Genomic DNA, 25,377 nt, shown 5'->3' with positions numbered 1-25,377 from the left:
TTGACACCTAAATAGGATCTAGTGAAAATTATTATTTCAATATAGACCGTAACTCTCAGCGTCGAACATGTTTTCACTATTGAAAACAAACTTTTTTCCCGAATGAATTGGATTTATTAATTAGCATAAATTAAACCGTACTTATAAAACAATTTCGTTGTCCATACATACCTACAAGGTAACAATTTAAAGTCCTAGAAATGAGGGCACGACTGGCGGTAAATTGCTTTACACCGTGGTACACAGCCAGAATACATAAACGTATAGCTTGCCGTCTTGGCAACTTACAACATTAAAAATTATGCCCAAGTACGTATTCACGGAAGGTTGGGCTAAATTTCTTTCTTTTAACAGTGAATGTAATTTTCTTTGAGGCGTGTTGACGGCACCAGTAAAATATAAAAAATTCATTTAGATTATTAAGAAAGAACTTTGTAGCATGGTACACCTAAATGCGAATCTTAACTTATGTTTCATTTCATTGTATTTTATTTTATATGTAAAGTAATTCCGATTAGCACTCTGAATATTAAGTAATATCAATGTAGTTAATAGTACAAGCACTAATAACGTTGATTTCTCGGAAACGCTCCAAAACATTTTGTCAACAAGATTAAAATTAAATCCGTGAAGATCTGCGAAAACTAAGATTTGCAGTTATACGGTTCCTCAAGTACAGCGTATTTCGTTTAAAGACATGAAAAGAAACTTAAGGAATACGCAGTGCCTTTATTCTTATTTAGCATTAACAGTTTTATTTTCCTTTCTATTTTTGTATAAAATGGAAAAAATATATAAAATGAATATACCTAACATTTTTAACACGAAAATTAAGTATTAGGAATAATATTTAACTAAATATTTGGACACTACACATATATTTTTTTTGTTAATGCTGTTTATAATTTGAACATAGATATCAGACGACGATCGCATGTCGTTGACGACAGCGGTATCTGATGAAGAAGATCCCGGAGAGAGCGCCATGAATTCACCGTATAAAGGCAAACAAACTGGAGCTGCGGCAGCTTCATTTAATTGCACTGGTGCTGTTAGAAAAGCAGGGTAAGTCCTATGTTCTTATCTGATTCAAAACTTTCCTGAAGAGTATGAATGCCCGTATTTCAATTGAAACAAGTGACTTTCAATATAAAACTATTATTTTTGACATCTTAAAGGCATCATTGATTAAAGAGTGTGTCGTTAAGTACCTGTGTTGCGTAACTTTAAAATTATTGCGGTAGGAGGGAAGGATAAAACCAACAAAAGAAAGTGACGTCGTAAAGAGTTGACGAGTTTCTTAGAGCCTACAGCATCCTTTATATTTCTTAAGGCTACAATTCCTGTTCCATGAATCCCAAATGACCGGAGGGAAATCTTAGCCGTGACCCATTCAACGTTCCTTTAACGCTACTCCCAAAGTATAGAGACAGGATGTTATTTCTGGGATAATATCTGTCGGTTCTTTAATATTTTTACTTTGGGTCATCTATCTTTAGAAAATTTTAAACATGAAAACGTGAAATGAATTTAATTAATGTATTCAAATCTGATTAAGCGATTTAAACGAGTATAAATTTTTTGGAGTTCACAAAAACTATGAAGTAAAGTTACGAATTAAATAACGCTTAGATAAATATAAATATTGTGATTATTCGTCAAAAAAAAAGTATAATAAAAGTAAAATGAGCAACTAATTTGAAACAAATAGTACAAACATTTAGCGATATTTGAAAATTGACAATTGAAAACTCATTCCCGGCTTTCAATCGGACTAATCATTATTTCTGGTTAAATTGATGCTCTGAAACTATAAATACTCGCAATTTCCAAATATACGATGTAATCACCGTGATTAAATTTCGATAACACATCAACCACGAGTAACGATTATTAGCGTCGATGATCGATCGCTATTTAGTTTGGTCATAATAGACAACCCGTATTATGTCAATTTAAAGTAATTCTGTGTATTTTCCTATTTAACATCGTCTAGATTCTTGAGCGTCAAGAAGTGGTTGCTTCGTAAGAAACATCAAATAGAGCTGGCGAGGAAACGCGGCTGGAAGGGATATTGGGTTTGCCTGAAGGGGACGACGTTACTGTTCTACCCGTGCGACTCGCGCGAGGGCCGCTCGGTGGAGGCCGCGCCCAAGCATCTCATCATCGTGGACGGCGCTATCATGCAGCCGATACCCGAGCATCCCAAACGAGATTACATATTCTGCCTGAGCACCGCTTTCGGCGATGCGTATCTGTTCCAGGCGCCGTGTCAGGTACGTGAAATATGATCGCAAAAATGCGTCATAAAAGTTGAAGTGCAAGAAAAACACGGTTATGAGTTTTATTGTATTTTCCTAGGTGGAGCTCGAAAACTGGGTGAACAGCATACATAGTGCATGCGCCGCGGCGTTCGCGCGACACCGCGGCAAGACCGGAACGCTGCACCTACTTCAGGAGGAAATTTACCGTCTCGAAAAAGCCATTGAATCGGTACGTACTTTACTTAACGCGGATAAATATCGCATTTGCAACGTGCAGCTCGTATATACCTCTGAAATAGACGTCGCGTCGCTTTGAATAATTAATGAAATCATTGTGCATTAGACGGTTTTAGTCCGGTTTTGCAAAACAGAATAGTGTTGAGCACAATGCAGATACGGAGTAATTATGCGAGACTCGACCCTAAGTGCACAAAGCTTCGGTCTGAACCGACAGAAGTATTGTTTGACTGACATGAATCTCTAACTACTTTTGAAAACTATTGTTGATTGAGCTAACATTCATATTATATACCTACCGTATTTGGCAAAATACCTATTTTGCAATATTGCTGTTTTTAAAATGCACGCTTAAGGTTTTATAAAATAGCATCGTTTTACTAAAAAGCGCAGCATGTAATAATGACTCTGTTAAAACTGTGTATGCAAAAAAAGTTCGGAAAACGCAGACCTAATAACTTATTAGTGGTAAAAAGTTAATGTTAGAGCTTAGCTCTAAATTAATTTAAATAAAAGTTTTACGGAAAATGAATGAAAATAATGCGACACTTTTATTAGTACATTATTTAGCTATCATTTATACTTACAGATAAGGTAAACAGACAAAACAGGAATCTGTAATCTGGAAAACTACTACTAAATGATCAAGGCTTTATTTATATTCTCGTAGAATAAAACCTCTAGCAATCTATTGATCCTCAACAACTCGATACGTAATAATGCAACACATTCACATGTAACAGCTTGCAATAGTTTAAGTCATAGACTTGTCATAGACATAATGTGGTTTGCAATGTTCCGTGCGGAGATCGCGCCCGCCGCCCGCACTATGCGACCGCCACTTAAGCCTTTGCAACCTCCAACAACCACCGCAGGCAAATATGCTTTGAGTTCCACTAAATTGTGTAAATAAGGGTTCGCATACTTAAATAACAATATCTCGTTTTTCCCTCGTAACCGTCTAACGACTCGTAATTAATGCTCCGTTCACACTCGAAACGTTTAACTGAAATGTAATAAAATAAAGAGTTCACGTTACATTAAATTTGCATTCATTAATTCGCGTTACTCGCCATACTTTTAATGCCATAACAATGTAAAAGTCTTGACATTGATGGCGTGACAACATTTTAAGATTATGTTTTTGATCGCTGGCAGGTGACACGCGGCCATTAATATTCATGGCGTACCTTGTGCCCTAGTAAACTTTGGAAACCGCTCCTGTACTTCAAATTATAATATTTATATCTCAGTTTGTCTCATACCTTGTTACAACGTACAAGCGTTTTTAATCCTTTTCTAAGTCGATCGAAAAATCACAAAATATCTACAGACTTCATTTCCTATGCCTATCATATTTTAATACCACTACATAAATCAAACATAACAGGCATCTGCGCGTTTTTATGTTATGATAACCAATATTGAATTAATATAAAGGCTATAAATTGCCAGAACCGTATCAACCACAGGAAGTTTAATACGGCGAAGTATAGTACCATCATACTTATACGTTTTATCGCACATTCGCGCAAATACGTGCGATTTATAGCTCTTCCTATTTAACCTTTTCCTCGAAAAGTATGCTGTAGTGCTTTCCTTATGACTTATTGCGTTTATCCGTTCGAGAATTTTATTCGTATTTGTGTTGGCATTATTGCAAATATGAAATAGATACAGAAACATTGTATTGCTAAGTATTTACTACGGTATATAAGAGAATATATAAATCTATATAGGACCACAAATTGAAACACATGGCAGACCTGCAACAGTCGGTCGTATCTGACCCGGAAACGAGAGCTCAGTTGGCGGTGCAAATGTTACAATGGGAGGAGAATCTTGAGCGACTGCACTGCGAACAATTCCGCCTGCGATGTTATATGGCCAGCTTGCAAAGCGGCGAACTTCCCAATCCTAAGGTAAATATATATCTATACCAGCTTAATGTACATTTTTTCTTTTCATTTCTACTGTGCTATTATTTTATATCTTTTCTTTTGATTTATGATGATGATCATACAGGTGGATATTCATATGATTTTGTAGCGCAACTTGTTTCAAAATTTATATTGTGCATGATGAATACCTTTTCGCGAATAATTGTGTAATTATAACCATAGAGAGATCAAAGCGTATGTGACCGAAACGTGACCTAATCGTTTAATGTGTATTGATCTGAATAAGCATCATTTGTGGCATCATGTTCCTAATATCCTATTTAGCGGTAATATCGTTTGGTACATGAATAGCGTTATTGTATTTCAATGAAAGGCCACCTGAATAACTAAAAGATTTATTATTCGTGTATTACAGGTATAAAGTTAACTTGAAATTCCTTAGTCATTTTATATTCCCTCGAGGATGAAACTGATGACCCTAACTCGCTTGTATGACACCTTACAGCTTAATTTATTATTAACTCTCGCTAAGTAGATGGATACTCTGTCCCATTTGAATACAAAACCACCAGTATTGGTACAATAATATATAATATGTTTAACATCGTACTACGTTTATAATTACTTTGGTGTTGTATTAATAATGGATTTGTACCAGCAATCAAATTTTTACGCTACATCCAATTTGTCTTTCATTAGTCGTATAAATTATTGGTGCGTTACGATGTATTCTGCGGAACTGTGATTAATGAGAGTATTGATTTGTATTTTAAATTATTAAAACATATTATGAGGTTGTGAGAGATTTTCATGAGAAATCTCAAATTTTAAATAATGCCTTTTATAATAATACGGGTCGTCCTTTCAATATCCATTATGGAGCGAAGCTGACAGAGAGAATTCAATATGTCGACTTCAGTGGCCAAATTGACAAATCCATCGGCCGAATGTCCAACGGATATCTGTTCATGTCACCCCAAAAATAGCTTTCCAATAATCGGGACGAATATCCTCAAAAGGAATCAAATATGCTAAAACATACAATTTGTTCGGGTGAAAGTTTTGATTACGAAGTAAATGCAATATTTTGTCTTCACACATTATTATCAAAACAACAACCAAGAAGTCACAAAAGTCTTATTAAAGCATCGCGTCCGTAAGAATTGAAGAGCTACATTTTGTTAGCAAATGAGCAAAGTTATAGCCTCAATCCTTTTTTTTTTTTTTTTAAGTGGGGAAATCTTGCATAGATACCCACGGCTTCTGGGGATAGGGCCGTGGGTTATGTCGGATTCCTACCGACCAAAACCCCACTGTATTCCGTCAAGCCGCATCAACGACGGGGCCACGGGTATATGTAGATTTCGTCCGTGACATTTCGTCCGAGCATTTCTAGTAAAACGCTTTGATACTTTCAGGCCTTTATAAATGGCTTTACAATCCTGATATTAATATGATTTGGGTTTGTTCAACTTGTAAGGATAACTATGCAGTTTTGTAGCTCTTGATTTAATAAAGATACAAAGATTGAATAATGATTGAATGTCTTTTTTAGTTTCAATTTGCCAGTATCGACATAAGAACGTGCACGCCGCGGCAAGTATTATTGATACGATTGAGACAATTTTAATAAGACCTCCCTACCCTAATACACATAGCTGGCCACACAAATTCGGTTTCTGATCAGGTTTCCTGATTAGGTATTCGGATTCGGCAACTGAATTATCTACTTACATACAAAATATTCACAAGGCTAGCTACCATTCTTCCTATTTAACGTTCGATACGTTTGCGCTAGTCCCAAGGAACTCTGAATCTGAATTCTTGATCAGGAAACTGAACGTGTGTGCGACGACGAAGCCACGAACGACTTAAGAAGTTGTTACCTATAAAACATAGCTGTTAAAGTTACGTAAAGCCGCGTCCGCGTAATAAGATGTAGAAGCCCTTCTGGCTAACATCGAGACACCACAAAAAAAATTTCGTAAAGTAGCAGTGTACAAGGGTGGCATGTCCACAGTCGCTGCTGACGCACGTGTCACGCGGCACGAAGAGCACGCTGAACAAGCTGGGCGTGTTCACCGTGTCGTCGTTCCACGCGTTCATCTGCGCGCGCTCGCCGTCGCTGCTGAACAACCTGCTGGCGGGCCGCGGGGCCACCAAGCGGCGCGCGCCCAACCTCTCGCGTTCTAACTCCGGCTCCAGCCGCCGATCCATGCAGGTTAGTACTAATCCCTACAGATGCTTCAAGGTGGTGGCCGTGCTGTTCTATAGAGTGTGCAACCAAGCTCGTGGTTCCCTTTTTTTATAGTGGGGAAATCTTCCAAAGATACCCACGGCCCCCGGGGAAGGAGCCGTGGGTTATGTCGGATTCTTACCGACTAAAACCCCACTGTGTTCCGTCGAGCCGCTTTAATGATGGGGCCGTGGGTATTGATTAGAATTCTTCCGCGACGAAGCTCGTGGTTCCCTGATGGTACGTGATGGTGGCCGCTCCGTGAAGTGCTATAGGGCAGGCAACCGCGCGGTTCTCGGATGGTGCGCGATCATCACTGCATCAAAAATTCATATTTTTTTAGCTTATAAAGGACTGGGAAAAGAGAAAAAAGCAAACGGGTTGTGGTGGTGATAGCTTTCTATCTTAAATCTAGGTATTAACCTCTCTGTAACATAGCTATTTCATAATGAGTAATAAAAATAAAAAATTAAGCAAGCAGATGAAAAAATGAAGCAGATTATGTCTACCAACATTTATTAAGCTTAATCGATTCAAAACTTACAAGTTTTTCTAGCGGACAAATATTATTATTATGAACAGTCAATTCCTACACCCTTACTTACATCGATGCTGGAAAACTACCGTAGTACTTACCTACTACTTTACGCACGTAGTGTTTCAAAACGTAACTTTTTATTTCTCGGATACGCCAGTTTGCATCATGAGGGTTTCTTTTTTCCAATTGAAGTCGTAGTGTATTTGCAGATAAATTGAAAATATTAATTTAAATTCTGCACGCTCGTCTACTCGAACTGTCGAGTTTTTGTTTGTTTTACTTTTATAAATGTTCTATGTTAATTTTCTTTAAGAGTCCTTCGGGGATTGTTTTAACTGGAATGATTTTAATAGTAACGAACTTTGTTAGTAATTAATATAGACGTACCTTTAAAACGAAAACGTATTTTAAAAGGTACGTTTAATCGGATAAAAATGTAAAGCTGATGTATAAAATATGGGACGAACATAATCCTGAAAAATAAAATTACTCCGGTAACCGGGCATCACGCTTCGCTAACACAAACATGCTAGATTTAAAAATGGACTTGAAAAGTTGAAAATATTCCTATTTTCGCTTCTCGACATCAGAATAACGGGAGATTCCTTATTATCCTTTTGCAGAATTTTTTACAGGTAAAATCCGATACCGTCGGAACTTTAATCTGCTTATGTTAGATAATTCGATACCCAGTAACCGTCCCGTAATTTGAAATACTACATCTCGTTTATATTGTGTAGTAACAACGTTTATTATATTCTCACTAAAGAAGATTATAGGTGTTTATTTATACTTTAGTTATATTTCTTATAAACTTACCGACAAATAAATATTTAACAACGTTTTAATATAATTAATAATAAAAATAGATATTGTTTAATCCACCAAATTTGAATATAGATATTAGAGTTATTATTTTGAATATAAAATAATTACTTATTATCTTCTCTAACAATTTAAGAAAAGGAGAATGCCCATGAAAGTATGGACCACAGTATAGTGTTGCGTCAATGCCAGAGTGGTTTTGGAGGGTTCTTCGATATTCAAAAGATTTTTACCAATTGATTTTTTTGTGATAAAAACAGGGGTTTTCAAGATATTGAGAAAAATGTGAATTAACCTCAAAACTTAAATAAACCCGATTTAGTTAGGTTTATGTGTGATTTAGGTAGTATTTTATCGTCTGAAGGTTATTTTTCGTTTAACTTATTTAATCTATGCGTAGAGCTTATGCTTTCAGACAAAGTCTTTCTGTTCATCGGCTAGTGTAGGTAGGCACCAGAAATCTTCCGGGACGGATTTCAAGAAAACCTAAATATATATTTAAAAAATGCCAATAGAGTTTTTATTCGGTTTACATATTGTTGTTGTTGTTTGAATCATTTTTTCACTACATATTCGAAGAAAGAAACAAATAAGAAATAACTGGTTACCTACCAAGCTATGTCATAATAATATTTTTTTATATATATTTATATTATTTTACTTCACTATATATGTTAAAACAACCTACAGTGTATAAACAATACCTTACAGAGTGATTTTATTTTAATTGATTTTTTTGTAATTCAATGAAAACAATATTAGCTATTTACCATAGTAAATGTCATAATACTTACCGCTTGGTTACCGTGGTAACCAGTAATGGATACTAAATCTATGGTAACGGATCTAAACAATTACATGTCTTATTAGATTTTACAAAACATTCCCTGGTCAAAATATATTTTCCGATAGTAAGAAGGCCTCTTAATTGCCGAGATTTTTTTAATAGTATTTTTATCTTGATGCATGAGAAAAAACCTGTACCAAAAATGTAAATGGTAATGGACACTAAATCTATAATAACGGATCTAAACAATTACATGTCTTATTAGATTTTACAAAACATTCCCTGTTCAAAATATATTTTCCGATGATAAGAAGGCCTATAAATTGCCGAAATTTTTTTTAATATATTGTTGTCTTGATGCATGAGAAAAACCAGTACCAAAAATGGGCATTCTCCTTTATGTAAAAATAACATGAAACGAAACAATAGGCATTTCTGTAGATTATTGTCGCTTGAGGGATTTTCAGGGGCTCGGTTTTAATATCCATGACTAATGACCTGGTATTGGAATTCTGTCGTAGCGGATGTACAAATATTAAAAGATAAAAACCGAATCCGTCCTCATATTTATTCATGCTATAGAAATGAAGAAAATTACTTTTTAAATTGGTTGAATTATTTAAATATTGTGAGTAATTTACATTGATCGTAGTAAATGATCGACTAATAATAACCGAAAATAAATTTGGTTTTCACTCTATATTACGTAGCATCGTGTAGATATAGAGCTTTCATATAGGTCATGTTTTCGTGATGAATATTTTTATTTAATTATTATGATATGTGAAGCTACATATAACATTATTAGGTCTATTTAAAAACGACTTTCTGAAAGATTGTAATTTTAGATTTCAATTACCCCAATGCAGATATTAACAGCCGTATAATATCAGTTTGTCACTTATCAATCCGGATAACCTTTACAAATGACCTCAAAGAGAAGAAAAAATTTGATCATGACACGAAATTCTTGTCACCGTAACGCCTGACCGCTCGACTACACAGCATCCACCAGCAATCGAATTCCTTCTACTCTTTCGGTTTTATTGCGGTTTCATGTACCCTTATACCGCTTATACACATCGTACTAATAGCGAAGCGAATGACGAGGCAAATTACGAACATTATTGAGTTAATGCGGTAAAATGAAAAAAAAAATACATACTTATTTCGTTATTTGCACAAATTAGTAAATGCGGCATACGGGGTGTAACTTGTCAAAAGTTATACGCATTTTATGTTATAAAACTATAAAATAATATAAAGACTCTGGTTTATTTCCTAACCTCAAATGACCGTAGATTATTTCCTAATCTATTATAATCAGGTTGCCTGGTAGAGATTGCTGCTCAGCAATAAGGCCGCCTCTTGTACAAACTATGCCTTTCTTTTGTATTTTAATATTATTTTGTCCTTATTTTTGTTTGTGCAATAATGTGTTATAAATAATGAAATAAGATGTCGCGCGAGGAGGGCGAAGCGGCCGTCCGCGTGTCTCTCCCCGAGGGCACGACGGCCACAGTGGGCGTGCGCGAGGGCATGACGGTGGAGGAGTTCCTCGCCGCCGCGTGCGCGCGCCGCTCGCTCAACGCGCTCGAACACTTCGTGCGGGTGAAGAAGCGCCGCGATATGGAGGACCACAACTACTTCGTGCCGCACCGATCCGATCTCATTGAGACTTACGTGAGTATAGCTAGTTTTTTTTTATTTTTTATTCAAGATAGGGAAACGCTTGACTACAATCTCGCCTGATGGAAAGCTAAGATGCGGTCTAAGATGGTACGCGCTTCCCTAGTAGGTACCGGTTCACTCTTCGCTTGAAGACCCCCATATTGTACTCGTCGGGGAACACAGATTCAGGAAGCGCGTTCCAGTCCCTTGCAGTTCGGATGAAGTTTGTCTCTCACTCACACCAATACCACAATATACGCATACAATATTATGACAACTGACAATATAAGAATACCCTTGCGATTCTCGTAAGTCTTGCTTATGTGCGTGAGCCATTTCGAATGTTTGTATGAAGTTTCCCTACTGGTTGTATCTGTATATTGTGCCAATACTTACTAATGGACACAAGACCACAATCCACATTAAAACACACTTATCTAAATTAGTCTGCAGCACTGAAACAGAGTAATTCACGGTTATCCATACTAGTGCCAATAATCCACATTTTCACTATTTCAGACTATGCATATTCACATTGATATATACTTATCGACTCTGACCGCCCCCGAAACAGATGTATTCACAATTCATCTGCCCCTTACCCCTCTTGGGGACACAGGACTTCACTTTTTTTTCGACTCTAGTTCTTCCACGCTAGTGCACAGAATAATTTTGAAAGAACTTTACTGTCGGTATCATTTTCACGTCTACTCGACGTTGAATGGATTTGATTGAATATATAAGTCTGGCAGTAAAAGGCAATTTTAGTTTCGATGGAAGTGAAGAAAGCATCGGAAGAAAGTAATAAAAATTGGCACAGACAACGTCTGTCACTCGATAACGCGTATAATGTAGGTACGCTATCGAAATCAAAGGCCCAATGTTAAATTAAATTTTAGTTATACCTACGATACATCAAAAAATATTTGATATAAATATTCAAGAACATATCCTTGTTAGTTGTAACATTAAAATTGTATTTACCATACCATACTTTCCTAAAAGAACATTAATTTAGACATAACAAAATTTCACTGTAGAATAATGGGATAACAATACATTATGAACTTTTGTTTTATGTAGAGGTATGCATAATAGAAAATCTGCAGCGAAAAATCTCACCAAGGTTACCTCACATGTGCTTTGGTGAAGGAAACTCAAAAGACAAAGTAGAATTACTTTGCAGCGACTTTATTTCTCACGGTTGTATTTTAAGCAACGCAACAAGAATAAAAAAATATAAACCTCTAATTTTGGAACACATAATGATTCGACCGCAATATTTAAAACCTTTTATACAATATACATTCTTTTTTATTATTATTCTAGAGTTAAAACTACCGATTATTTAAACTAACATTAAATTATTTGCAGTATATTAGTATAATATATGCCATGTCTTTACTGAAAATCGATTACCAACCTTCCCTGATTCACATTGTGGCACGTCTCTAATGGAAATAGTTAACGGATAATCTAATATATTATCTTGATAACTATGCCATGCATTTAATTAATAACTTAGGTATCTACTTTGTACTTTACGCACCTTCGCAAATTATTTTAATTCTTGAAAATAACAGTTGTTATGAATGATGAAATCATTTCAAAACTAAATACAACAGGAACACAAAACATTCCGTACATTTAAAAAGCTCGAAACTCTACTTATCGTTACAATACATAGAGATGATTTATTAAGCCTTCTTACTTCAATACTACAAACGAATAGCTTCTCCAGTCCGGACACTCAGACCATTCAATGATCAAAAGTAAATAGGATATCTTCAAACGAGTAGAATCTGACAGAGCATATTTTAATTCCCTTTTTGCGATCTAGACAAGAGCTATTAGTCTGAGTGGTAAAAAAAAAGTTTGAGGGCTTGCGAAAGCTACTATTTAATGTACTCTTTTGCAAGTTATAAATATGTATAGTGTTTCCGTGCAAAATTGAAGATTAAACTTAAAAGGTTATAATCGGATAAGTTTTGTTCAACGCCTGTTTGTATGTAACTAGCCGAGCGCCTGACTTTGTCCGGGTTGAACTGGATTACCGAGAAAATAAAAGAACATAACCTATATCGTTCTTGAAAGAGTTTGTTTTCTGTTGATGAAAGTGTATTTCAAATCAAAATTTGAATAAGAAGAAATCAAAATTTAAACTTCAATAACTGAATCTTTTTATTATATATTAGCTGTGCCCTGCGGTATGACCCGTAGTGTTCCACTCCTGTTGATCTTAGAGTGATGATATAATTATTATCACTCTAAGAGATACAGGGTGTAATCGGTAAGTGTGCACAGGCGATTATTCCGTAACTATTACAGATATCAAAAAACTTTAAACTCATATCAAAAGTACTAAAATTTATTTTAAAATTTTAAATTTAATAAAAAACACAACTTATTGATTCTATCTATTATTTATCCCGATGTTCCGCCTTCACCTTTAATAATAATAATTAATTAAAACTCGCTTTAAAAGTCATTAAAGAGTTTTATTAATTTTCTCTTGACTATTAAGTTTTTCTTGTAGGACAGTTAACAAATTATTTTACATTTATCCGTACAGGAAGATGTAGCCCTAGCCAATATTAATAGTAGTTTACATATAGCTTTTTATATGCAATTGCACACCCACGCAACATTGGAGGTGTGTGTCTCGATCCTGTTCCAAAGTAATATTCAATATTGGAATTTGAGACAGCTATAAACGCTTACAAAATCAACATTTCATAATGAGTGAAGATAAAGATATAGATCACATACATTGACATAGTACATCTTTCCGTAAGCAGTTGCATACCCACGAATTAGCGGAGGTTTACGCCAAGATCCTGTACCAAGTAACATTCAAAATTTGAAATTTGATGCAATCATAATAGCAAACCTTTCCTTTAAAATAAGTGAAGATGTAGACGGACAGTTTACAAACAGCTTTTTCTATAAGAACACATACGTTTACGTTACATCTTTCCGTAAACAGTTGCACACCCACGAGGTAGTAGTGTGTGCCAAGATCCTTTACCAAAGTAACATTCAAAATTAGAATTTGATGCAATCGTAAAAGCATACCTTTCCTTAGAAATGAGTGAAGATGCAGACGGACAGTTTACAAACAGCTTTTTTATAAAAAATACACGTACGTACGTTTACATTACATATTTCCGTAAACAGTTGCACACCCACGAAGTAGTGGAAGTATGCGCTAAGATCCTCTACCAAGTGGAGCTGCAGCGCACCACGCTCGACCAGATGTGGGGCTTCAGTGTGGAGGCCGAGCTCATTGAGAATGCGGAGAGACAGGACGAGCTGTGTTGCTATGTGAGCCGCGTCGAGGATAAGAGCGTTGCTATGCAGAATGGTGAGTATGTTGGTTGTTTGGTGTGCCGTGGGATGGGTAAAATTTGGGTGGTTCAGATAATATGCTGGGTAATGTAGTAATGTTAAGTAGTAGTATTTCGAAAGTCATTAATTTCTAGCATTCTTATTTAATTTATTATGGAATTCGTTATTCAAAGTAAAACTTTGAAATATTAATTTGGGTTACATGTTTCAGTTTTCAATCAAAGTTATTAGATTCGAACTTAAAAAAGCTTCCAAATTTTCATCTCACATTTTGATTATGAAATATCAGGATATTAAAATGTTATTCGAATCTATAGCAAAAGTTAATTAATTAGCCGGCTGGCTGGCAAACCGATGTATTCGTTGATAATTATTCCCAAACGCAAAATGTATTTACAGCGCATACAGTGTTACGCGAAACCGCAGAACATTATCGAAATTCCGCTTTCCAGAATGTTCATCGCGATTTGTTTTTGAAAATGGTCGCTGAAATAAAGCGAAAGCGGATTCGAATACCGCCAAACTTAATGAATAAAAAATATATAATTCAATAAGAATTGATTTTGACAGGTATAATTAAAGGTGACGAAATAATGGTGATCAACGGAGCGATAGTGTCGGACCTCGACATGATGTACCTGGAGAGCGTGCTGCAGGAGGAACTGTCGCTCGTCATGATGATGAGGTACGAGCTGCGAGCGATGTTCATGCGTTCTCATTAACTTCCTAATGCGCGATCGAGTTAAGCGCTCATTAATCAGTGAGCTTCGCAAATCACATTCGTTAGCATCGACTCGCTACTGACGTCATTCATCCCGATCTTTTGTAATTCATTCACTTTAATGCGAAACAATAGTCGGCTCTATTGACTGCTAACTAACTCACTCTTTTTATCTTTGTTCGTTTCTGGATTGGCCCGAGGAAATTTTAATTAAATTTACCGATGTGTGATTAATTATTGTTGATGCTTTTGTTCGGTTTTAATACCGTTCTAATAAACACAACATTGATTAACTTCATGTTTTATTAATGTAAAGGTTAATAAGTGAACAATTTCCTTAGATACATTGTGGCTACAGGTGTTCTCACACAGATTTCATAAAAATTTCCTCAATAAATCCTTAGCGCCACTTTATTCAGGCTATAATAGAAACAGGAAAACGGGCGCTCGACAGCTAATGAAACGGAAGTTAAAGTGCGGCGTTGAGCGGGAGACCCCCCCCCCCCCCTCCGCGCCTGACCTTTACGCGCTCGCGACCAGCTCACTGAGCCGCCCGACCTACATCGCGCCCCTCAGGGCTGCTAGCGAGAACATAACGTGTCACACATGTACACCATACACCGCTTCTATATGACCCACCGCCCCTTAACCAATTCCGGCACATTGTAAAACAACCGCTCAAGTGACATGACACGTGAAACACGACATAAAATAAAGACCCTTTGAATGGGTTATGATAATAATATAGTATAGCGCCGTTCCCTGAGCGGGCAGCCCTGCAGTCGGCGCGCGTCACACGCTCTGTGAGCGGCCGCAATCGAGCCTCTCGGCGTAGTCGCGTCGCAGTGTATTAAAGTCGCTGTAAAATTATATTCACGATCGGCTCCAGCGCCGCGTATTGTTGCTCCGCTTTGTCTCTCGAGGCGCGAGGTGTCCGACGTTACATTACTGTTATTAATCTTAGTGAGTTTGTCGCGATCGCGCATTGTTTAGATGGCGGCGCTCCTCTTATAGAATTTCCGTTTTATCTCGAGCTCCCGACTCGTAGATATTGAAATTTTCTTTTGAAACGCTTGCACCCTTCCCTTTCGTCTTTTGTTCCGTGTTTCGCTGTCAAAAGTTACGTCTCGCTTTGAATTCATATGATCATCTATGTGATTTGCCGCACCTCTGAAGGGAGTAATTTTAGGCTGAATTAAAAGCCAACATCCGTCGAAGCGCTATACGTGTGTGTCCATAAATATAGCCGAAGTATTGTTGGGAAAACAATGTATTTTACGATTCACGTTGGGTGATCAACACGCGTTACGTTGCAATTTTGGGCTTTAGAATACTGAAAATATTAATGAGCGTGTTATATTTAGAGGCATTTTGTTTTATAAATATTAAAATCTTTCATGAAATATAATATAACAATATAGTTTACCTAGATACCGCTGATTAGTTGATAGGTATTGTTGATTTCATTAAAACTACGGTCGGGTTTTTTCTTTTAGAAATTGTATTTTGGAACAATTTTTAAGTCCAATATCCTTTGTATAACCATAAACTTCATTAATGATGTTCTTTAAATAATTTTGTTGATAGCTTGGTAATCTATCCTTTATCAATACTTTCTAAATTATTGTTTTCTATTTCGGGATAGTTTTTGTATTAAAATAGCGTAGGTAAGTTATATACATATCAAAATGATATTATTAGTATATTATTATTACGCTTTTAAATACAACATAAAGCTTAAACAATTCAGAAATAATTTTATATGAAAATGATTCAAATTGTAACCGACATAATAGACCAATTCATTGCTAATTACTTAAATTCATTAACATTTTGCGAAGATATAATTTGCTCCATTATCGTCGGCAAAATTTATAATAACTTGTCTGTGAAAATATTTTAGTTATTTCACAATTTATTTCGGCTTTCGGTTTCATTTTGATATTCTTATCTATACTTAGATATACTTATATAATTTTTATATGACACATATATTCCAATAATGTATATTTTTATGTATCTGGCATTTATTACTTAAATATTAGATACAAAACATTATCGGCCTTACTAATAAAAAGTTAAACAATGGATAAATTTCTACCATTTTCTACCATAGCTGTGTCCTGCTCTTGCTCATATGAAACGTCAATCATAAAAACAAGACAGGTTATTACAATAATTATTAAATTATACATTGCATAGCGAATGGGTAACATTTTATTAGTAAGACCGTAAATCTATAGTGAATCTCAAAGTTATAGTTTACGATACTCTTATTCAGATCAAGTACCATTCTCATATTGAAATCGATCTTATCTATTGTTACTTTAAAGAATATTTACAGATTTAATTGTAGAGATCTGTTTGTTAGTGGAATTGTAGAGTCTTCACAATTCTATATTAAGTCAATTTATATAATTACAAAGACCAGTTGGCATTTTTTCAATAAAGTTCGCATCGCGTAATCAATTTAAAGTTTATTACAATCTAAACTTCAACTAGCTTCAAGTATAATCATTAGTATTTAATAAGCCGACAAAACAATCGTAACACCATCGATATTAATAGCGAGTCCAAGAGTGATCACTTAACATCAGGTGGCACATCTTTGCTTGCTCTACGATATAAAAGTCCTAAATCTTTAAGCAATACATACTCCGTAACACAATTCTTGCTCTGCAATTCAAAAAGGCATTATATAAGGAAGCGCTTTCAGCAATTCACACCGCACCGGTCTTATTCAAAAGACCAATATTACGGGTATGCATTGCTCTTAGCGTATAAAAAATCATAAGAGCAAGTACCATATCACACGCACGGTATAGATCGTCCCGCACGGAGCCGCCGGAGCTGAGCGGCGCGATGCGCGCGGCCACGGACGACATAATCGATTCGCTCGTGTGTCCGCCGCCGCCCACCGACCCGCCCGTCATCTCCGACGACATGATATCCGGCCTCATCGTGCCCGCGCCCGCCTGGAGTGAGTATACCGCACACCGCACACCGCACATACACACATACACGCACACACATACACATTACACATGCATACACATTACACTCCACGTCAGTTGTATCCTTTGGTGTACCATACGATAAAATACAGAATGCACACCACACGACAACACGAATATAACATACGCTACAATACGTGGAACATAGCAGGGCATGACCTGTAGGATGTAGTATATACCATACAATACACCGCGAACACCACATACCAATACATAGAACATCTCTGACCATATTGTATAGAACATAGTCCTATGTTATATATATAACATGATATGAAGGATTAAGGATACCATACTATACTGGCACCAGAACACAGCACAATTTAATTATACAAATGCAGACTACATCATATCAAAACCCACACTCGCCGCACCACAAAACATTTAAGTAGCCCAAAATACATCACGTCATATCCATTAAAATGCTAACTTCCTAACATTACACAGTTACACCTTAAAGAACAAAAAATAATATACAAAACAAATCTAACACTACCTTTAAACACAACACGTGAAATAATTTACACATAAAACAATACTACCTATAATAATTTCAACAACAAATGATAACTGATGAAATATTTGTGGTAACAAACAATTTAAATATGAACGAAAACCATATGAAGATAAATGTGTACATTGCAACCAATTTACTCATTATCGCATAACACAACTTGGTTAAATATAAAGCGATACACATAACATGTAAAACAAAATATTAATACAGTCACTGTTTGTGGTAAAACACATTTCAAACATTATGTTTTCTCGTACACTTCACCACTTTACGCATTTGGTAAATTGGTAATGTGTAATGTGACACTACAAGGTTACACTTAAAACAATACAAATAATTTATCCACAAAACAGTTACATAACAGGGATGATCCCTAATTCCCAAACCACTACAAGCAAGATATTAAACCTGAAGAGATATATTATACATTCATGTAGAACACACAATATTTGCGCCTTGTCGTACGCCTGCCGAGTTTCACAGTTCTAGAACAAATAGATATCTCAACGTAGACACCCACATCCGTGTAAACTATTGACATGTAACCATACCTTCCTCTTCAAAGTTCGTTCATGATATAGATTGATTAATGACACTTCATGTACAGAAATAATCTAATATCTAATATATATTATAAAGGCGAAAGTTTGTAAGGATGTATGGATGTATGGATGTATGGATGTTTGTTACTCTTTCACGTAAAAACTACTGAACCGATTACAATGAAATTTAGCACACATATAGAGGGTAACTTGGATTAACACATAGGATAGTTTTTATCCCGGAAATCCCACGGGAACGGGAACTATGCGGGTTTTCCTTTGCAAACGCGGGCGAAGCCGCGGGCGGAAATCTAGTTAAATTATATAATTGTTCCATAGTGTACGATATCGATCCCTCAGTTTTTCTATATAATATTTAAATAATTTGCAAATTGTTTAATTATTAATACAAGAGCGGAATTTGATGCTCAATTAACAATGTAAAACTAAAATGATTGTCCTGAATTATATGAAACGAGACCTCGACAGCCGCATAACAAAGTAATATATGACGTATTGTGCGCTGCCAACAGCAAGAATGAGGTAAACTCGCTGCATGTACACCTGAAATACTCGACAGCCATGCAAGCACTTAATCCCTCGAACTAACGAGCCGTCATGCTTTTAGAATTCAATTAAATCATAACGAGCGTGTATGCATACACGAAATATTGAGAAACTCTCGCTCCAGATGCTCGAGTAAATCATTATAACCTCATTTTGACTTCGATTGCATTATAGATTTCTGAAGAATCAACTCAATCCTGCAATATCAAATAGAACTTTTCTATTACATTGGAATATAATTTATTAGAATGTTTACTTCTTAACAAATAGCACCATTAGATGTAAATTAAAAATAAATTACTGTAAATTCCTTGAATAAAGCTGTTCAGCACATATTTTAATAACGGCTAGAATTGGTATCTCCTGGTCTTTTGATTTGCAAGGACTTGGACTTGTAAAGAAAAGTTTGATAAAAGAACACGTTGTAAAACAGCCGCCATTGTTACGAATGTGAGCGCAACTTTTTGAAGAGCCGTCTTTGCCATTAAATATATTTTTGGGATATTTGTCTGAAGGGGCTGATATCAAATCTCGAACCGCTAACAATGCATAATGAATAATGTTTTCATTACGATATTGGTGCTTAACAAGCAACACTTCAATCTCGCCAATCGCCATTTACATAATACTTGGCATCGTTTCCGATATAAAAGCGAAGATTCAATATTGTGGCCGTCAGCCAGTAAAATCCTATTCCGTTCATTCCGCTCGTTACAAAACTAATTTCACATGCAATTAATTTTTTGTTTAACACTATCTTTCTTTTTTTTATCTTATTTTTTAATAGTTTTATATTTGAAAGGAATATAACTTTAAGTTTATCCAGTTTATTTTTCATTTTTTGCTTTTATAATACACTTATTGTGATTTTATACATGAACTCATTTTTAACAAGCCCAGTATGTGCTTTGTTCCGTGCATATCAGTTTTGTTATTATTTAGATCAAGCTTTTGAAATTGAAACGCAGGCGAATCATTAACAATGATCTATTTTATGAAACCAAAGCCAGAGCTCAAGCACTGGAGCCAATTAAAGTAACGTATATTGGCCTGCATCGTAACGCTTGTTTTATATCGGTAACTCGATACACGGCACATCGCAGGTCAGCTTCAATACTTGTACACTGCACTGTAGAGCCACTACACGCTACGTAGCCTACGAGCGAGCGCTACGAAATTACATACGTTGAACTTACCGTTTCCTAATTGTTGGAGCTTTTAATTTCCGCTGCAATCGAACGATAGTAATAACATTTTAATAATATTTCATATTCTAGTAATTTTTTCTTAAAATATTTATTCTATTTCAAGTCAGACATTGGAACGACGAACACATTCTATTTTATCTTTTGCGTTTCATTTTTTATAAAATATTTCTAGTCACAAATGAACGTTATCTGTAAAAACCCTATAAAATTGAAGAGTTACATTGAAACGAAGCTCTCACTACGGCCTCCAAATAAAGGTCGCGACCCTTCCGTGGGCTATTTGCTTGTGCTTGATGTTGACTTACCTCGACCAAAAAAAACTCATTGTGTCACTTCTTATTACAAAGAGATCTCGCTATGAAAGTTTCAATTTTGCGTTGATGTTGAAATCTACTGCTATTAAAACTGGACGAGTTATTCAAATTTTCCGTTGTAACGGACGATTATAGTGTTGAGACGTGAATATTAGCCGCCACTGAAATGAACTTGCTGCGCCTCTTTTGTTTTCGTCTTAATTTCGTTTTAAGCTTTGCAATTAATTTAAACACGAGCTTAATTTTCTTTTACTTTGCTACGAACTCTGTTCTTTTATTATAATAATACTTGTTAAAATATAGTAAATTTAATTATATCCCGCTAGTGGTAATTGTTATAATAATTATAGTTTTATTAGCAAGAATGTTAACGGTGTTTAAATTGAATTAGTACACCTAATTGTCTGGATAATTGAATCTATATAATTTACAGTGATTAAATCGAATTAATAATTAACCAAATATCTTATTAAACAGCTTGATTAATGTCAATGTTTGAGTGCATAATATTAATTTATTACCACATATAATAGATGATATAATCGTAATGGTCACAAGTCACTACACACACGACGATCAAACAATTGCACTTTCAGACATCAAAATACAACATTAAAATAAATTTGAAACTGTCACTATAAATATACATTCGCTAGCAGGTAAGGAGCTGTACAGCCCGGAGGCGGAGCACGCGGACGGCGCGGCGACCGGACCTCCGAAAGTTAGTTCTCGAACTAATTCATTTGAGATCGAAAACCTACTCAAGGTACTTTAAGGCATTTATTGAAACTTCACCTCACCAGCTTGTGTGCTCGCAATACTTCACCCGCTTGACTTCGTTTCACGATCGACTTCTTTACGGCGCATCATCCCTCTCGAGCGTATCGAGTCTTCCTCTCGAGATACTCACTTAATTAGTCTTTATCGTATTCCAGTGCCTTTCTGTTTTACGAGATAACGTTTTGATTTTCACTGAATTTCGTTTTCAATTAATAAAGTAAAGTCTCAAAGGGTAGGATCAATGTGAGGTAATAATTTTATAGTACTTTTTATGGATATAAGCAATTTTTAACATAATATAATCATTGGCATAAATAAAAAAAAATCATTATTTGTGATGCAATTCATTAATTACTATCGGGATATCTTCGTTATTAAGCATGATTTCCAATCAGTCGTGTTACATGTATCTGCTATTGTATCGCTACGCTATTATCGCTGTATCAAGCCGCTGCCGCTTTATCGCAGTATTCATAACAAACAGTAGGTCAACTACGTACTAATGCTACGAATTGAAGCACTGTCATGAAAGAGCGTTTTGCGAGCTGTATCATTTGGAGACAAAAGATCATGATATAATTAACTTCCGTATTTTACTTTTTTATGACACGTTCAAGGTTGGATTTAACTTTAACTGTTTTATTTTTAAGTGCTACTTATATTATTCAAATTTAGTTTGAGTTGCAATTCAAAATAATTAAGATCATAATATTTATATTGAAATACTTGAATCTAGTGAAAAAAAAAAGCTTAACATATTTAAATATTGATCATCATCTTATATTTTATTTTTGTTAACAATAATTTAGTGTCTTGTACTTTTGTCTCCAAATACGTAACTTTTCCAAACCAACCGTAACTCACTAAACGTGTACGGTACCACTGTTTGTAGTGTATAATGCGCGGTAGTGCACATATTACGCGTAATACTATTTACATCGTAAAAGGCTAGTCAGTGCTCTGTAAAACAGAGCACAGTTTCTAAACGCGTACGTTGTTTGTGCACTACCGCGTATAGTACGCATAGAACGCGCCTAGTAGGCGCCTAGATGCGCATAGTACGCGCCTAGTTGCGCCTAGTACGCGCACAACGCTACGCGAGCGCTAGCGCGAGTGAGTGGGTGACGGCGGGTGGGTAACAGTGCGGTGTGCGGCAGAGCGCGGAGCAGGTGACGGGCTGGTGCCGCTCGCCGGGCGACACGCGGCGCGCGAGCCCCACCGGCGCGCCCGCGCTCACGCCCAGCCGCCACCTGTCCGACGCCGACAAGCTGCGCAAGGTGCTCGCCGAGCTCGTCGACACGGAGCGCGCTTATGTCAAGGTGAGTGCGATACTGCGTCATGAGTGTGCTAACTGACGAAAGGTTTTCTTAGATCATTCTAGATCATTCTCAAAGAAAAAAAAATCTCACAATTTATTCAACAAAATGCGCGTTAAATTTTCTAAGAACAAAAGACTTTCTTACAAGCTCATATCTGCAGAAACTAATTCCGATCTAAAGGTACTTGTTATATAATTATTCACAAGCCCTGTCAAAAGTTGTCTTACCTAATTAGGATTTCTAGCTTAAGTTGGAAGCTCCGCTTGTCTACATACTCCGCTTGTTTAACATTTTTTATTATGTGGAAGCGTAGATTGCTATGCGCATGCGTCTATATGATGTTGCGTATATAAAGAGCAATTTAACATCTTACTAAGAATATACTGCTATTTGACTGATATAATATATAATCTGCTGGACGCAAAAAAGAATATAGGATTATATTCTCTAAAAATGTCGTGTATTTCTGTATATTTTGAATTAAGCATTTGTGCGTCTATTAGGAGATAAAATAAATACCAACTCACTAACGAAAAGTAAAACTTGTAATAAGCTACATAACATTACAATTCTTCACATTAACAGAGTAAACTCAAAAAATCACAAATTAACTTATTCCCTTCATTAAACGAAATAAAATTCAAATCTTTAAAGCTGTAACCGTGTTTGACGATTAGTTAACGTCGAGAGCGACATAAAAGCAAACTATAGTCCTTTTCAACTAGGATGATTCCTGTGACACATCGATTGTTGACACGTGTAGAGATTGCCTTTACTGAAATCGTATGAATTGTTTCCGATAATCGATAATATTTTATATGGAAATGAAATCGATTTGAATAAAGGACCAAAATCAGTTATTTCGGCATTTCGCCAACAATTAACTAAGGAATCTTAGCAAACAACAGCGACAAAAAGTGAACAATAACAATTAGTAATAATAACACAATACCACGTAAATTATCAATATAAAAATGCAACTTGTATACAAAGCTGACGGACTCGTACAGTCGATTGACGCGATTGACAAACGATCACAAAATGGGCGTCGATTATATGATTTTCCAACTCTATGATTTTTCAACGTTCGATTTCATGTACACGAATTGCGTAGGTATTATTTTTTTGTGTTATTTTATTTTATTTTTCGTTTTATTAAACTAAACAATGCTGTTTTTGTTTTAGTAGCTTAAGATGTTTAATTTTTATATTTTTGGTAATAATGCCGCCTTAAAATAAAAATATTATGCATTAAAATTATTTTTGCTTTTCAAACATAAAATACGTAATTCGGAACACAATGAAGTGTCACAGGAATCATCCTAGCTGAAAAGGACTATAGAAACGGGTAAGATCTGATCACAAGGTATTACTAAATCCACTTCTCTCGACCTCTCTCGACTGAGTGCATCATCACTTCAACGAGTGAACTGGAATTAATTCCGAAGTGTAACTCCGGTAGCTGACTGATTCAATGGATATTACGGACCATTCCATTTATTTTATGTATTACATTTATTCGAAGGCCTTCGCAATATTGTAGTGGTATTGATTTTCAATGATACGAATATAGCGTAATCAAAATAACGAACCGTAAACGTTTATAGCGTTCGGTTAATAAAATTTCATATTTCAATCTAGACTTCGTAGATTGTTCATGGTACATTGATGTAGAAAAGTATGTCCTTCCCAAAACAATATATTCTTACGATCGTAAAACGTAATTTATTGCATCATAAGAAATAATGATAGCCTTTTGGGTGTACCTACTGCATATGGGATAAGACGATAAAATCATGAAAAGATAAATAACTGCGATACAACAATGATCGTATATCTTTTTGTAACGTTAATATTTTAACTTATTATTTGTTGCAAACATAAAGTTCATGAACGCATAAATTTATCTTAACGGAGAGTAAGTTCTAGTTTAAGACAAAATTTACCTTGTCGATGGTTTATTTATTTCGTATCGATTTTCCAGCATCTCAATAATTTATTGGAAAACTACTTGGAACCGCTGAAGAAGGAAACTTTTTTATCAAACGCCGAGATCAACGCTCTCTTCGGAAACATTCAAGAGATAGTAACTTTCCAAAGACAGTTCTTACAAAACTTAGAAGAAGCGCTTGAAGCCGAACCGAACTTCAATCATTTTGAATTTTCCAATCAATTTAAGGTAATTACAATTAAGCTGGTTGCGTCTGGTAAACCATAAATTATATGAATACTCATTTTATTCATATTGAAAACATTTCATTAAGACTTTCGTTTAAACAATTTTGTAAATGTGCCTAAAGTAATTCTCGTTTACGTCTTTTTGCGTCTTTTACGAATGTTGAATTGATTAGATGTGAATAAACTAGTTTATCCTAAAAACGAATTAGGCCGGCATACAATTGAAAGAGTTAACTCAAATTGAGTACCCTATTTCTGACTTAAATCGTTTTACCTATTTTATTTTTATCCATTTTCAGAACATACTCTTTGCAGTGGGAAACGCTTTCCTCTATTACGTAAATCACTTCAAATTATATAGCTCGTTCTGCGCTAGTCATAGCAAGGCGCAGAAAGTCTTACATCCAAGT

The 25,377-nt window shown here is 35.6% G+C and overlaps 1 protein-coding gene across 4 annotated transcripts in view; it reads left to right on the top strand.

Annotated features, from left to right (window-relative positions):
- Positions 1–25,377, top strand: part of LOC123692206 — an 87,113-nt gene that overhangs the window by 51,080 nt on the left and 10,656 nt on the right. For 2 of the 4 annotated variants that reach the window (XM_045636907.1, XM_045636906.1), the window contains exons 3-15: positions 917–1,065; positions 1,997–2,276; positions 2,362–2,493; positions 4,241–4,423; positions 6,423–6,623; positions 10,247–10,471; positions 13,637–13,823; positions 14,378–14,492; positions 17,354–17,508; positions 21,347–21,456; positions 22,628–22,789; positions 24,774–24,968; positions 25,267–25,375. In XM_045636907.1, the coding sequence (XP_045492863.1) occupies positions 917–1,065; positions 1,997–2,276; positions 2,362–2,493; positions 4,241–4,423; positions 6,423–6,623; positions 10,247–10,471; positions 13,637–13,823; positions 14,378–14,492; positions 17,354–17,508; positions 21,347–21,456; positions 22,628–22,789; positions 24,774–24,968; positions 25,267–25,375 (2,203 nt within the window). Of the gene's footprint in view, positions 1–916; positions 1,066–1,996; positions 2,277–2,361; positions 2,494–4,240; positions 4,424–6,422; positions 6,624–10,246; positions 10,472–13,636; positions 13,824–14,377; positions 14,493–17,353; positions 17,509–21,346; positions 21,457–22,612; positions 22,790–24,773; positions 24,969–25,266; positions 25,376–25,377 lie in introns of all 4 variants that reach the window. The other 2 variants (XM_045636904.1, XM_045636903.1) reach the window with 2 other exon arrangements.

Source organism: Colias croceus, chromosome 6 (genome assembly GCF_905220415.1).
Source record: "Colias croceus chromosome 6, ilColCroc2.1".
In the NCBI taxonomy this organism is placed as follows: domain Eukaryota; kingdom Metazoa; phylum Arthropoda; class Insecta; order Lepidoptera; family Pieridae; genus Colias; species Colias croceus.
Note: the sequence above shows the minus strand (reverse complement) of the source record. Positions and strands in the feature narration are given on the sequence as shown.